The following is a 15,504-nucleotide window of genomic DNA, read 5'->3' as shown; positions in this document are numbered from 1 at the left end:
CTCGTCACATCTCCGGATCCACCCTCATATGAGCTACATGTTCTAACAGACAAAACGTGATGTTGCGTAATCAAACATTCTTAGCAACTCACTTGCTTCAGCTTGTCCATGCAGATTGTCATATAACTTAATGAATGCACCACCGTAAGATTGCTTAGCCGGTACTATTTATCAAGGCGGGTGATGGCGGCGGCAAGTGAGTACAAGCTGGCCTCGGTGGTGGAGGATGGTGTCTGTCGAGGCACCAACAGGTGCAGCTTGTTGGTTGTGGCTTGGCAAGCGTCGTCTCGGCGAGTGCCGGTGCGGCTTCTTCTTTTTTCCTTCTGGTGAGCGCCTTGTATACGAAGTCGTATATCGTCTGTTGTTTACACTCTATTTTCCTGTAGGGCACTGGAGTATTGCATGCCCTTTTTGGATGAGATTTGTGTATCCACGTGCTGCTGCCCATCTACATGACTTGAGGTAAACGTGTCTTTATGTGGATATCTGTGTTGTTCTTAATGTGCTAGAATAATTATTGGGTCGCTATTTCTGTGTGCTTAATTACAATCTCTTCTCACCTTTTTTTGTACTAATGCTGAAACACTGCAACCGGGGCAAACGAAACATTTCTTCTGTTGGGATTGTGTCCATCATGTTCATCTCCCTATATTTGCCTTTCAGGTTGTCCCGTTTGTTCTAGCGGAGGCAGGTCTTCTGTGAGGATTGTAGCTGCAGGAGATAGGGTCGAGTACACCAGATTTCAGCATCACGAGTCATTGTATCTGGTTGCCGCAGTGATGCTTCTCCGCACAGTGCCGGTGGTTGCGATCGTCGACAATTGTGTGTGTATGCCTCTCCATTCGTGAACCCTTCTTGGTTATATTTGATTAATTTGATAAAATATCAGGCCATTTGTGAATGCTTTTGGTTAATTATGGTCTTGTGGAGGATTTATTTTCTGGAGTTATGACATTTTGTATTGTGGGTTTGCAGCATACAACATGTCCATCACATGTTTGATTAGGCTGCCTCAATGACGGTTATGACCGTGGCGCAGGTATACTTATCCTACTCACATTTGTTTTCCTCTCTCCTTGGTATTGTCATATGCTCTACTTTTTATTCCGCATTCTTAGAGGTATATACAGGTCATTTCATCCTCGGTTCTTCAGGTCACTTATTGCCGCAATAGCCGGAGAGGTTGGAAAGGAGCGTGAATTGTATGGCCGATCTCTTGTAATCATCCTCCCTAAACTTTGATTTGATATTTCTGCATCTGTTGTACCGCAATTTAATTTTAGTGTCCTCGGGTTTCCATTAATTCGGAAACCTAAATTATGTACATATATGTGTTTGTTATGTGCTTCTTAGTGATGAACCCGATGCATCTTTACTGGAGAAAAAATACTACCCCCTCCGGTCCTTTTTAATTGACTCAAATTTAGTACAAAGTTGTACTAAATCCGAGTCAATTAAAAGAGATCGGAGGGAGTACTTGATATGTGCTTCTTATCAAAGATGATCATGGTGTAAAAATGAATATTTACATATGGTATTATTAGCTTCTACATCGTCCACCTTTTATTTGTGTTTGTCTTGAGATCATAATCCAGATTTTACTAGACTCGTTTATGTTCTTTTCGATTACTTGCATTTAAATTGTAGTGTAATTTTTTGGGGTAGGTAAGAGATCGGCGCCGGCGCAATTGAAGCGGGGCGAGGTGATACCGCTGCTGTGCAGCAGCTCGGGCAGCGGTGGGACCGCGGGAGTGGAGTTCAAGACCACAAGCGCGGCTTTGGAAGCGGTGCTTGTCGAGCGACTACGATCACAGCTGATGTCAAGATGCTAACTTGAGCTTCTCCCAACGCCCGCCTTGTTCAAAAGAGATACTAGAAAGGGTCATTACCTTGGATTCATTGTTATTATTTCATACGTTCCAGTGAACCCGAATAATTGTATTTCAGGCATCCTCCTTGTCCCATGCCTTGTGTATGGTGGTTCGCCTCGTTTGTGCTAGACCTCGGCCTTGGGAACACACGACTGTATCGATGCGGTTTAGGTGGGGTGTGGAGTTGGTGGCGACGGCTGGGTAATAGCAGGGAGGGAGACATCGCTCTTCATAATGTGTTGATGCTCCAAAGACCGACCGCCCAAGTCCTTCCAAGGAAGACATTGCTCTACTCTGGTTGGAGCAAACACCACCGAAGTTGACATGTAGAAGCCATGAAAATATCCGCATGACATTGCTCTACTCTGGTGTGAGCCAAGGAGGGTTTTCGCAGCGGCCCTTGAGGTCCACGCCGATTGTATCTTGTCCGGATCTCACCGGAGAGTCGACACGCCACGGGAAAGCTCCAATTCATAGGCAAGTGTGTCCTCCATCCTCCCCAATTTTTCCATGGGTGTCTTTATGTTGGAGTTAGGCTACGTCGCTCCACCTTTTCTGTTAGTGAATTTCTCGATTCGTTGATCCTCTTACTTGATTGTCCAATATACATCCATTAGTATTCCCATCTTTAAGTTCATTTTTAATGTGAGTAAAAATGGCAGAGATGACATTATTGTTTCTTGACTATGTGACTCCGCTACAGCTATGTCATTGTCATCGCTTCTTTCTATATTTTTCCGATCTATATGTTTGGTGATTCAGTTTTGCTGAATGCAAATATGGTCTGCTTCTTTAAAGGTTCCTAGATTACCCGGCCAACGGAGGCACTCCCGGGGGAAAGTCTTTGGTGGTCGTTGGATTCATGAGACAGTCCAGGTTTTCACCCCCGCGTTGATTTACAGCCGTCCATTCAGTTGTTTTCTCGTTCACTCTTGCAATCCAAGCAAACGACTATGACAACTGGGCCCATTTTCCAGTGGGACCGCGTATGAGAGATGGGATTTCTTCAGTTTCACGTCGCTCATTTTCATGTGCGCATGAAGACAGGTGAAAACCCTAGACATGGACAAAGCACGCCCATGGTGAAGAAAAAAATCCCCAATCGGCCAATCCGCAGCCGCCTCTCCTTTCCTGGTTCCTCTTGTTTCCCTGTGGGCGGCGGCGGCGGTGACGACTTGGTTGGAGGGGATGCGGTAGGAGGAGGGCGCAAAGGGGCGGGAGGGGTGGCCGCCGAGGAGGTGGAGCCGTGCCGGCCACCGCAAGTGAGGAAGAGGATGGAGCTTGGTGCAGCAGAAGGGGAGGGCCTGAAGAGGTGGGAGCGACGACTACTCCGCCCTCGCCAGCTTCCACCGCCGCTCCTCCCTCACGTAGCCTCCGCTCCTCCCTTGCCCAGCCGCCACCGTCCACGGGTTCGGGCGCCATCCCGGAGATTGAGGAGCCAGTCGGCCGGCTCAGGGTCGTGGCCATCGGTGTCCGGCCGTGCCGCTCGCCGGCCGTTTCGCAACGTAATCTTTTCCCAAACCTCATCCCCCTCCTCATCTTCTCTCTCTCCCTCCAACACTCGATTTTTAATTGCTATAATTGATGTTATTTCTTAACACAATGTGTTCAGGTCTGAGGAAGAAGAGAAGGAGGATATCAAGCAGGGGATGTTGGGTTCTAATGGTTGGAGGTAGCCATGACTGCCAGTGGTAGCCAGAGAGGTCGTTTGGCTGTTTTGTATATGGCACAAGGAGGAAGGAGCTGGAGACGACGATGGAACCAAACAATCCTACATCGACAACAGGTGCTCCCGAGCGATGGCGGCGGCGGCAGGGAGTGCGCGCCTGAGGGTGAGCAACGAATTTGAGACTTGTTCTTGGTTTTTCTGCAGTTTGGTAGCAGCCCTCAAATTAGGTGGGAGTTGCTTACTGTACAACCAAGTAGGGTATTAGCTTGATGATCTATTTTACAAGATAAAGCCAGTGCACATGTTTAGATTTCTAATTTTAATTCGATAGTTTTTGTAGGATTGCTTGCATAGGCATTAATATTTTTTATTACATCTCTTTTTGAAAGAATCTGCACTATGCTCGTTATGCTTTTAGTCATACTTAACATTTTGTTCTAGCTGGGCCCTCACTTTTCCCCTTGACCCCAGCCTCCGTCTTTTTGGCATAAAGTCATAGATATTATCATAACTTTGATGCAATATGTACTGCAGATTTAATCCAGCTGACATAGGTTCTTACTCTTCCATTTTAGGTTCATTGAACAACCTGCCGACACATGGTTGTTACTCTTCCATGTTAGGTTCAGTGAACAATTTATGTGTGATCATGAATTAACCCTTCGGAATTTTAAGATGCAGCATAATTTATAAAGGGCACGATGTCCTGGCAGAATTATTAACTTTCATATTTTGTGTGTAATAAGACCTGCTTGTTGTGCTCACTCACTAGGTGTTCCCAAGGAAAAATACTCATATGACAGTGTCTCGGAAGTATGTATATTTGTCAGTGTTATATATATTACACTTCATACCTATATTGTGCATGAAGTGATATTTCTTCAGCAAAAGTTACCTGACGGTATTTATTACAAGTTGTATTTGACATATAAGGAACCTCAGTACAAAATAAAATGGCTGATATGTGGCATGCATCTAAGGTTGTTAGATGTTTCCGTTTTTTAGTTCCATAGATGAGAAGATGCGACTCAGGACGTACTCCTTGGACACGAGACAGACGCGCGGCCGGACCGCTTCAATGCTGCCTGCAGCCTTGGGCAAGCTGATACTGTCACTAGCGCAGGGCGGCGTGTGCTTGAGATTCCACTCGAGATCGACCGGATTCGACCGGCTTTTGTAGTCAGTCGAGTTGTAGTGTTCAGGAATCAGATCTTGTGAGGTTGTTAAATTTCAGAGAAGATGTAAACTGGTATGAGTTTCAGAATTATATGGCCATATGCTCGTAATTTTATCCTAAGGCTGCTAATATACGAGTTTCAGATTTTTGTGCACTACCCAGGCTAGATGGAATGGTGTTCAGTTAGACAAGATAGATGATCTTGCTTGGTAGCTTATCATATGTACTGTCCCTTTTGATTTTACTTGTTGATCTTCAGATAGTATTTTTGCTGGCAGACCTTCTATAAACAAGATGGTATATGTCCTTGCCATGCTCTATAAAAAAAGGATTCCATATTTGTGCATGTGGTATTCTCTAAACTGTAGTTCTCTCTTATTTAGCACAAACTTAACTATCTCGTGATGTTTCATGCATTATCTTCTATGGTTTACCACAGTAGTAAAAATGTTGTTTGCGTGAATAGTTATTTGTCACAGTTTACCCTGTGTGGAAGTTGTAATTAACGATTCCGGGTCCATTTTGTGGCTGAGATTTTGGTTTTGGCAGTGGGATGTACCTAGCTTGGCATGTACATCTTGAATCAAAATGGCAGGTACATCTTGACATGGTTGTTTATCACAAGCGTGATTTGAGGAAGATGCACGGTTTTCCATCTTGAATCAATGCTAAGTTTTGTGCTCTTGCAAATGAATATTTCCCTGTGTGATTTGAGGAAGATGCACGGTTTTGTGACTGCGGAAATTTATTGTTAATTTCGGTTTAGTCATTGCTTATTTCGGTTTATTTCTGACAAAACTTCATAACGTGCAGACATCCACGTGATAGATTGATGATTTAGTTTTATAGCATATGTTACTTACCAATGTGGTTCCAGTAAAGCCTGACGTGTTATAGAAATTGTGAAATATTTAATATCAATGAACAATAGTAGAAAATGGGAAAACAAAATCTCATGGCAAAAAATGGAAGGCAAATATAATAGAACCGTGAATACTCTCCGCATTAACTTTGAATGACCAATACATGAAAGATTGTCTTACAACTATTTTGGTATGAAACATCCTGTGTAATTCTATAAAATTTATAGGGATAAGAAATAAACGCCATATTTGATGCGTATATAGCAACTCAAGACATGAACAATCACCAAAAATATACTACCTCCGTTTAAGGAATAAGACGCACACGTATTTCAAGACGAACTTTGACCATAAAAATTGAGCAACAAAATTTTGATTATATTATATGTAATTAGTATTATTGGATTCGTATTGAAAAGAACTTTTGAATGATACTAATTTCATACAAATAATTTTTATCTATTTAAAGTAATTCTTGGTTAAACAAAAAACACGTAAAACAAGGGCGTCTTATTCCTTGAAACGGAGGTAGTAGATTTAAGGACCGAAATAAATTATTTATTAAATTATCGTCCTATATGTCAGCATCCATTGGCATATTAATACGCTTTCATTTGCACTTGCGCGATAGCGCAACGGGTCATCTAGTTAGAAGTAATCATTCCAGTTCATCGATACATTCTTCACGATTCAATTCATTTATACATTCATACAAACGCAGAATCATCACGGACGCAAAATAAAACTAGTAAGCTAGGCTATCGTGGCCCTAATTTATCAAAATGTGCCCCGGATACCTAGGGGGGCATGTGGGTGAGGCGGACGGAGAGCTCCACTTGCTTCGCTTCGTAGGATGCCACGGCCATGATGGCAACGCTTCGTAGGTTGCTCGCCTGGAGCGACGACGTTGCTTCTCAATGGCGCGGCGCTCGGCTTTGTTATTGTCGATGTAGTCACGGTCGAAGACCTTCTCCACCTCCCTCTGGATCGTCTGAGGACGGCTCGTCCTCCGTCGGCGTGCTCCACTCAATATGTTGGGAAATAGAGAAGGGTTGGATCATGGAAGCGTCCTCGAACTAGATTACATGGTCATCTATTTTGGGGTGGACCGCTTTGATGGTTCGAGTTGACAATGTCACATATTGAGATTGCTTAATTGAGTCATGCACACCAAACTGTAAAACAAAAATTTCTATAGCAGGCGGAAACAGAATTTTCGTTTTCGGGTCTATTTTGCACGAAAACGCCATTCTGTTTTCGCTAGAAAAAAATCGTTTTGCAAAATTCGGTTTCTTTTTTTCATATTTTTTTCCGTCTCCGTATTTCCACGGAAAAATCATAATTTTTTTGCTCCATTTTTATTTATACCCGTAGCAACGCATGGGCATTTAACTAGTGTAATCAAAATAACTTTATGGCCTGAAACCAAATATGGAAAAGACCTACTACGTTACCACTCCTACTGTGACTTGATTCCTTTACCATTTGCATTAACCTAATTGAATCAAACACATCCTATAAGTTTTTCTCATGCAAAAATGGTCCATGATGACCAACAAAGATTCGGTTGCCCTAGACATACGATGCCATATGTTTATCTTTATTTTATTTTGGCTAGTTAAACTCATGACATGTGTGAGTTATCTAATGATCCCAACGTTAGCAATTTACTAATTTTTCCTTGACTTAACCTATCTACAACCACAAGACAATATATCCCTTTAATGGCTGTGAATTACGCCATTTTTCCTCATGTCTGAACTCTTTGCTAAGTCAAGAAATTGACTAACGTCTCTCTAAATGTGCCATTAATGTATAATTATTGTAAACATATGTAATCATTTTTCTCTTTGTATGGTGTGCAGGACATCACATCAAGTCTTAATGGTAAATGAACCTGGAATTACTGAAGAAAATCTTGTCACAGGTGCAGCAAAGTCAACCAGAGGATCAAAGTTGGTTCCAGGGCGCATAGTGAAGGTGCCGGAGCATTCTCGAGGTCAAACCATATAACTTTCGTGAAGGGAGCTAGACTAGAAAGAGAGTCATTCATCGCGAAATAGAGTTGTCATCCACTAGATCCATCTACAACACACCGAAGAAGATCCACCACCATTGTTCATCCATTTCCTCTCCAATCCCCTCCATAGTCATAGCAATCACCTTGTAATAGAGATCTCCTTGAGAATTCACGACCATTATACGCATATTGTGATTTCAACCCAAGTATTTGCAACAATAATTTATATCTTTGGTCTTGTTATCATGCGTGACTAATCCTCACGGGCTGCGGGTTCGGGTGAATTCTCGCAGTATTTATATGCATCTAATCTTATGAGTTTGTGTAGATATTGAATAGGAGTTTTGAAATCTTGTATCCTTATCTCTTTGCCTCGATTCGAGGACCTGCAGGTACCCATGTCTCTTGGGATCGATCAAGGGAAGAGGTGGGATGATTGGAGAACGACGTGCTATCTCCAAACCTCAGTGACAGAAAGGGGAGAGTAACGGTACACGTTTAGTGATTCGCTTGAGATAAATGGAACAATCATCAATCTTAATGCTTTGGTATGTTTTACTTAATAACGGTTGTTACTTGCGGTTGTAGGAACGATGGTAGGATCAAGAAGCTATTGTCACCTCTAGTTTTATGGGCAATAGTATTCACAGATGTTTTGCTAAAAAATCTCTTATCACTATATTACTTACTACACAATATTGTATTTTATTTATATATGTATGCATAGCTGCAGGAGAATCCTTAATCCTGGCCTATCTTCATCCATTTGAACACAACACCAAACAAAGTAAACTGGAAAGGTTTGGTAAACGTAAGATAAAATCAAATAGCAAGTCTTATAGACGTTTCCTTTACACCACTTTAGCAGTGCTTTCCAAGGTTCGATTAAACCTAGGTCTTCTAGGAAAAAAAGCTTACAATACTATAATCCATAATCCGGATCGAAGGTATTACCCTTCGTACTATAAAAAGAAATAGAAGGAAGATTTACAAAACTTGCATCAACTTAACATTTTCACGCGACTTGTAATTGTACCCCTATGGAGAATACCCCCTGTGGAGACCCTTCTTCCAAGGTTCGATTAAACCTAGGTCTTCTAGGAAAAAAAGCTTACAATACTGTAATCCATAATCCGGATCGAAGGTATTACCCTTCGTACTATAAAAAGAAATAGAAGGAAGATTTACAAAACTTGCATCAACTTAACATTTTCACGCGACTTGTAATTGTACCCCTATGGAGAATACCCCCTGTGGAGACCCTTCTTCCTTGAGCCCCTCGCCGGCCTCTCTCCCCTTACCGCCAGTGGCCATGGTGGCCAGAGGTGAGTGGGAGGGGGTTTGGTTTCATGCAGTGGCGTAGCCACATTGTGGCATGTGTGGTCAATTGACCACACATGTTTCTAGTAAATCCTTTTTATTTAGTTATAAAAATAGTATAAACATATTTAAAATAGGTCCAAACACATGTGTTTGACATCATAGACTTAAAATGACAACACAGAGTTTAAGATATGGCTCCGCCACTGGTTTCATGTAGTTTTAGGAGTTCTCTTGTTTAGCTTGTCTCTCCCAAATAAAGGGGTGGATGGATCCAGATCCACCTTGGTCCTACTTTTTTCTCTTCATCAAGCTTTTGGCTTTCAGGCAGAGAGTTGGAGATGGGTCGATGGTGGCTCCTGTGCCAGCACCCACCATTCTGATCCATGGAAAGCTTGAATTCGGTCGCCCTTGCTCCCTTCACCCAACCCCCTTCTTGCTGCAATAATTTCTCCCACAGATTTCTAGATGGAGGCCCAAATATGAGCCTTCTTTTATCTTATCGTGGTGATGTGGAGGAGGAAGGATTTGATGATTTTGGCTATCAGATTGAGATGATGGAGATGGGAGAAGGTTCAGAGGACACCAGATCTGCTGAGTGGGCTTTACTTTGGCCCGATGTGATCCTCAATCGTACATAAAGAGAGGCGTTTGCGAGCTTCCTGACTATGTCCGTCGGTGGTGTCAACGCATCATCTTCACTTTCTGTTTCAATTCGTTGCACTGTCGTATCCATCCTTTGGATACAGGTGTTCACCGGTCAAGGTGAGCAAGTGAGCGAGCTGATGGTGTGCAAATTTGTGGAGAGGAGCGATGAGTTGCAGGTTGCACTGATCTTGCACATGAGAATGGGTGACAGTCTGAAGGTAGCCCCTGGTTCTCGTTTTTTGGCTTCCCTGGGCTTAATTTTGAATGATGCACACTGGAGCAGTGTGGTTGCTGCCAACAATGAGAAGATCTGGGAAGCCAAGATGAAAGCTCTAGAGGCAAAGTCTGCAATTATGATGATCTACAGATTTTAGCTTCCCACCTGTTGCTTTTGCTGCTCAATGGTACTAATGCCGGAAGTGGAACAACATGCTTGGTGTGAATAAGAGGAGATAAGATAGTATAACTGCCAAAGCTCTCCTAGATAATTTTCTTCACACACACCAAGATAGATTTAAGGGCAGCAGAAAATTTGGTTGTGCCTATATGCTTACTAGATCATCATTTGGAAGCATCACAATGGTTTCAAAACAACAGGTTTCTTCTACATGCTTTTGTTGCTCTAGATCATGTTCGATGGATGGCTTTATTGTTGAAGATACCGCCCCCTTGCTGTTCGGGCTGTGTCACCAGAGGTGGGCGATAAAACCTTCGTTGTTGATCCTCAGATTTAACATAGGGGACACTTTGAGTTTGAGCTCAGTGAAGGTTATTCAAAATCTATAACTCAATCCTTAAAAACCTCGAGTGCATACATCAGAAAGACCGTTAGGAGAGTCACGCGCGGGGCCTCAACTGGTACGGAGCACAAAGGAGGCCCTTGGAGACTGCAATTGCAGCAAGTTCGAGCCCGAGTTGTCGTCGGACAAAAGACCGCTGTTTGACTCCAGTTGTAGTCTTCGGTATCTTCTATGCATTTCATGATCATCTCGAATTTGCTCTATGCACATTAGCACTGCTGGCTCTTAGTATGTAATAGGCTCTGTAATCTTGTACAACGATCTTTCATGTTAATATATCTATCATGTTAAAAAAAACTTAACATTTTCACGCCAAATAGCACCAAATCATGCATGGATTCGAACAATGTTCTTATTTTTGTGGATAATATAAAGATCATCATTTCATCCATGAAATCATGCAATAGACATAATCATGTTTAGCGACTGAGGCAAAAAGAAGTATACATATAGTGAAATGCCATGTTATAAAATCTCGAGAAAATACCATGTTACAGTTGGAAAACTACAGAGACAATTGGACATGGTGTGCATCATGTCACACTAATTAAGATCACAGTTCAAATATTCAACCCTGATGCCCATACCGTGGACAATACAATACACAACCATCATGTGATACATCTCACCCAAGCTCCACGTGGATTGATTTCTCCAACAAATTGGACACGGCGTGTGTCATGTCACACTAAAATGTATAATGTCACGATGTTAGGCTCACACCTTGATGCACGTACCATGGACAATATACATAGCACGCAACCATCACACACACACAGATCATCTCAGCCAAGTACCACATCGACCGATTTCTCGAACAAGCATTTAACTTGTTTTTGTAGTGAGGTTTTATTTATGGAAACTTGATCTGCAATACACAAAGCCACGTTTCAGACGGCCTGTACCGTGCAGCGTGCAACCTCCGATTACTGAATTATATGGGCCAGAAGTTCTCAGCACGGCCCATCCAAATCCAGTCACGCCGTCGCTAAAATCCCGTACGTAACACGGCCGCAAAATGACCATGCTCCCCTTCCCCGTTCTGCCGCGGTGACCTAACTTCCGGAGGGCATTCTCGTCCTCAACGCAGCCAAAACCCTAGCCCCCCACCTATAAGTACCGAGCCAGGCGAAACCCTAGCACTCTGTCCACCACCAGCCGCCGCCATGTCGAAGCGAGGTAATCCTCTCTCCCCACCCATTTCCGATCGATTCTACCCTTGCGTCGCAATCTCATCGATCTCGCTAATGGTGTTCTCCGTGTGTTGTTTGATCCGATCCAGGGAGGGGAGGTTCCGCGGGGAACAAGTTCCGGATGTCGCTGGGTCTGCCGGTGGCGGCGACGGTGAACTGCGCCGACAACACCGGCGCCAAGAACCTCTACATCATCTCCGTCAAGGGCATCAAGGGTCGCCTCAACCGTCTCCCGTCCGCCTGCGTCGGCGACATGGTCATGGCCACCGTCAAGAAGGGGAAGCCCGATCTGCGTAAGAAGGTGATGCCTGCCGTCATCATCCGCCAGCGCAAGCCATGGCGCCGGAAGGACGGCGTTTTCATGTACTTTGAAGGTAATAATCCCAGATCTCTCCCATATTACCACCTGTCAGTACCTTTGTATGATTGTCTTGATGCTTAGTTCAATATTGACTGAAGTCTACAGCTACAATTTAGCCATATTTGTAGAATCGTTATCCCATTTGTTTTCCCAAGTTATACATCTGCGACCTATCTGTTTTGACTTGTAGAATTAATTGACTGTTGAAAATTGCGTGCGCTGTTACTACTCAGTATCCTGTCAGCAGCTAGTTTGTTTCGAAATTGCTTGGATACCATCATATTTTACCTGCACATCTTGATTCCTGCTGTAGCTATGAATTATGCTTCGGTTGATTGTTTTGCTTGGCTTCATATATTAGTTTGTTGATGCATAGTTTGTGTGACGGGTGGACATCCGAGTCCTCCTGCCTGATAGGAGCAAACGTTTAATGTTTGTATATTCCTAGGCAAACGTCACAAAATAAGCCTCTTTTTGTTGTGATTCCCTTGGATTTGCATCATCTGAAGGCGGTTTCATATTCCATTACCCTTGATAGCGGCGTTGCTGCACTTAAACATTGGGACTTGCCATGAAACAATCATTAACTAAAATTTCATGCATGTTTTTTTTTGTATGACGGGAGGACATCCGAGTCCTTCAGCTTTCATTGGAGCAAGCTTTCCATGCTTGTATATTCCTAAGCAAACGTCATAAATTGAGCCTTTTGATGTTGAGTTCTTCCAATAGGAATAACTCCGTTAGAAGGCAGCCTCATATTCCATCGCCCTTGTAGCAGCGTTGTTGCAGTGAAACTTTGGGACTTGCCATGAGGCAGACATCTGATTTATTAAATCTCTTTATTTCTAACTAGTTTTAAAACTTGTTAATTTTTGCATGTTTGATCAAACCATTGTGTTTTCTTATATATCAAGTTTTTTATGTGATGGGAGGACATCCGAGTCCTCTAGCTTTTTGTGGAGCAAACTTTCAATGTTTGTATATTCCTAAGCAAACGTCGCAAAGTAAGCCAGTTGATGTTGATGGTTTTCCTCTGGAATTCTTCCATCATATGGCCTTCTCATATTCCATTGCCCTTGGTAGCAGGTTCCTGCATTGAAACTTTGGGACTTGCCATGAGACGAACATTGTCATATAGTAGCATTATATGTTTCTATGCCTGAATCCTTTTTGTCTTTGTTTGCTAGAGATTGCTTGTTTTTCTGCCAATTAGTGTGATGGAAGGGCATCCGAGTCCTTCTGTTTTTGTTGGAGCAAACCTTGTATGTTTGCATAGTCCTAATCAAACATCACATAGGAATCCTTCTGATGTTTGAGATTTTTCTCCATCTGAAGGTGGTCTCATATTCCATTGCCCTTGGTAGCGGCGTCGCTGCATTGAAACTTTGGGACTTGCCATGAGACTAACATAATTGCAATGTCTGATTATATGTCCTAGACAGCTTTGCCCTTCGCATGCCAGTTTCTTTTGCTAAACCTTGGATATTGTTTGTTTAACTGATCGGTTTCTTCTGCTTGCAGATAATGCTGGAGTGATCGTCAATCCCAAGGGTGAGATGAAAGGATCTGCTATCACCGGACCAGTCGGGAAGGAGTGTGCTGACCTTTGGCCCAGGATCGCCAGCAATGCAAACGCCATCGTCTGAGAGCTTTGTTGGAAGTTGTTAAGACTGCTATATGTTGTCAGTGTCAGTTGCAACTGTGTTGCCATGGATATTGTGGAGCTCTGTCTTGCTCTATGTTTATTTGGCATCTCAGTTTTTACTTGCCCTTGTTGCTAGTGGAAATGTGACTTCGTGTCTGTTTCTGCAACTCAGATTTGTAGTGAACCGAAGATTTTCTATCTATTACTGTTTGTCGTGTCTAATATATGCTTTTGCTAGTATGTTTCTTGATTATTCCTTTGACAATGGATTTAGCTCTGTCTCTCTTCCGTTTAAAATTTGAGTTGTTAGTGCACCCACCATTCTGGCGGCAGATAAGAGTATTGTAAAACTGGTAATCGTCTATAGACATGGTCCTGGAGAAACATCATTAGCTAAAGATAGCTAAGCGGCAGGTGCAGTCCAATGTCTCTGTATTGTAAAATTGTTAAGCATCTATAGCCATGGTCGTCGAGAAACGTCAATCGGGAAAGATAAGCAGCAACTGCAGTCCAATTTGCCTGCAGTATCCGCAAACGATAATTTGTTGTTGAGCCAGGTAACCAGCTGCCGGTTGTCACTATCTCCAGTCGTGCTCCGGATTGAGCGTTTGGGGCTGTCGCTGCTCAGACGTGCCCCCAAACTTATCTGTGTGTAAATGATGTGTGAGTCTGGCCAATTTCCGTCTCGCTTCTTGCTTTGTTCTGCGTGAGTGGGGACCGGCTCGGGACAATATATAGAATCGCTATAGAGTGGGGACCGGTTTGGAACAATATATAGAATCGCGCCGGACAAAAAGAGCATTTGAAACTGTCACTGGGGATGAACAAAATATCCGGCATGGCCCAAAAACCTTTAAAGAATGTTTTTGGGGACGCTAGAGATGCTCTTACTCTCCATGGCCGCTTCCAATGGCGCGTTGTACTGGTCACAGTGGAGGGCATGCTGCCCGAAACGGATCCTGTGGCATTACCATCGTGACCGCAGCTCAGCGTGGAGGGCATGCTGCCCGAAACGGATCCTGTGGCATTACAGAGTGCGCTGCTGAGATGGACGGATGCAGCGGGGCATGGTCGTCGCCACTCCACCTCTCATGATCTTCACCCTACTGATCGAGCGTATGGTTTCTTCCACTGAAATACTAGATGATAAAAGACAAGAAAAAGGTTTCTTTTGATTGGTTGATTGGTTGGTTGTTTGATCCAGACGTCATTAAGTTTTTCATAGTCTTTGAGCCTTAATACTTAATATTACAGCTCCTGCAATTTCTCTAAGCTGCAAACTAATATCCATGTATTTTAAGCTGATGATGGTTGTACCTGAACATTTATGCTGCATGTTTCTGGGTCCTGTACTGATAAGGATGAGGCAATTTTCATGGAGAAATATGAGAACAGATCTGTGTTCAGTTTTCCAGGAGAAAGGTGTGACACGTATTTTACTTTTCAAACATAAGCGCGATATATGTCTCTTTGAAAAAGAACATTCTCATTTGAGTTTCAGAGTGTCAGTTTTGTCTTGCATGTTCACAACGTGTTGATAAAGTAATAAATTTTAGCTGTTAGGGCTGTTCGGCACTCCTTCTATGATGGTTAGCCTTCGATATTTTAGCTGTAATCGTTTGTGCTGGTCGGTTTTGTAATCTCAAACTTTCTCTATTACCTTTTTTTATTTGTCTATCCGATAGATTTTCCAGTCGATACAACATCGTCTTTGGCCTCTGTTTGACCTGTGTCATGTTTGTGTTCTTCCTGCAGGTGCTAATTTTATATTTAGGTAATTATTAATTTGAGCTCAGCCTCCTCTACGCCCTTCTCATCGTGTCATAGGTCATGATTCCAAATGATGTTTGTGGTGCATGCCAATAGTATGATCCAGAAATTAATTGAATATTAAGCTCTTGGTGCTGGCTTGTCAATCCATCAGTGTATGCAACATA

General features: G+C 42.9%; 1 protein-coding gene across 1 annotated transcript; it reads left to right on the top strand.

Annotated features, from left to right (window-relative positions):
* The first annotated feature begins 11,492 nt into the window (after positions 1-11,492).
* On the top strand, positions 11,493-13,789 carry LOC124701379 (60S ribosomal protein L23-like). Its single transcript, XM_047233432.1, has 3 exons — positions 11,493-11,547; positions 11,651-11,935; positions 13,444-13,789. The coding sequence occupies exons 1-3, from the start codon at positions 11,535-11,537 to the stop codon at positions 13,566-13,568; spliced, it is 423 nt and encodes a 140-aa protein (XP_047089388.1). The 5' UTR covers positions 11,493-11,534; the 3' UTR covers positions 13,569-13,789.
* The last annotated feature ends 1,715 nt before the right edge of the window (positions 13,790-15,504 follow it).

This window comes from Lolium rigidum, chromosome 3, assembly GCF_022539505.1.
Source record: "Lolium rigidum isolate FL_2022 chromosome 3, APGP_CSIRO_Lrig_0.1, whole genome shotgun sequence".
In the NCBI taxonomy this organism is placed as follows: domain Eukaryota; kingdom Viridiplantae; phylum Streptophyta; class Magnoliopsida; order Poales; family Poaceae; genus Lolium; species Lolium rigidum.
Note: the sequence above shows the minus strand (reverse complement) of the source record. Positions and strands in the feature narration are given on the sequence as shown.

Coding starts and splice junctions, on each gene's coding strand:
- LOC124701379 (XM_047233432.1), top strand. Junction 11,936..13,443: donor CGTTTTCATGTACTTTGAAG/GTAATAATCCCA, acceptor TTCTGCTTGCAG/ATAATGCTGGAGTGATCGTC.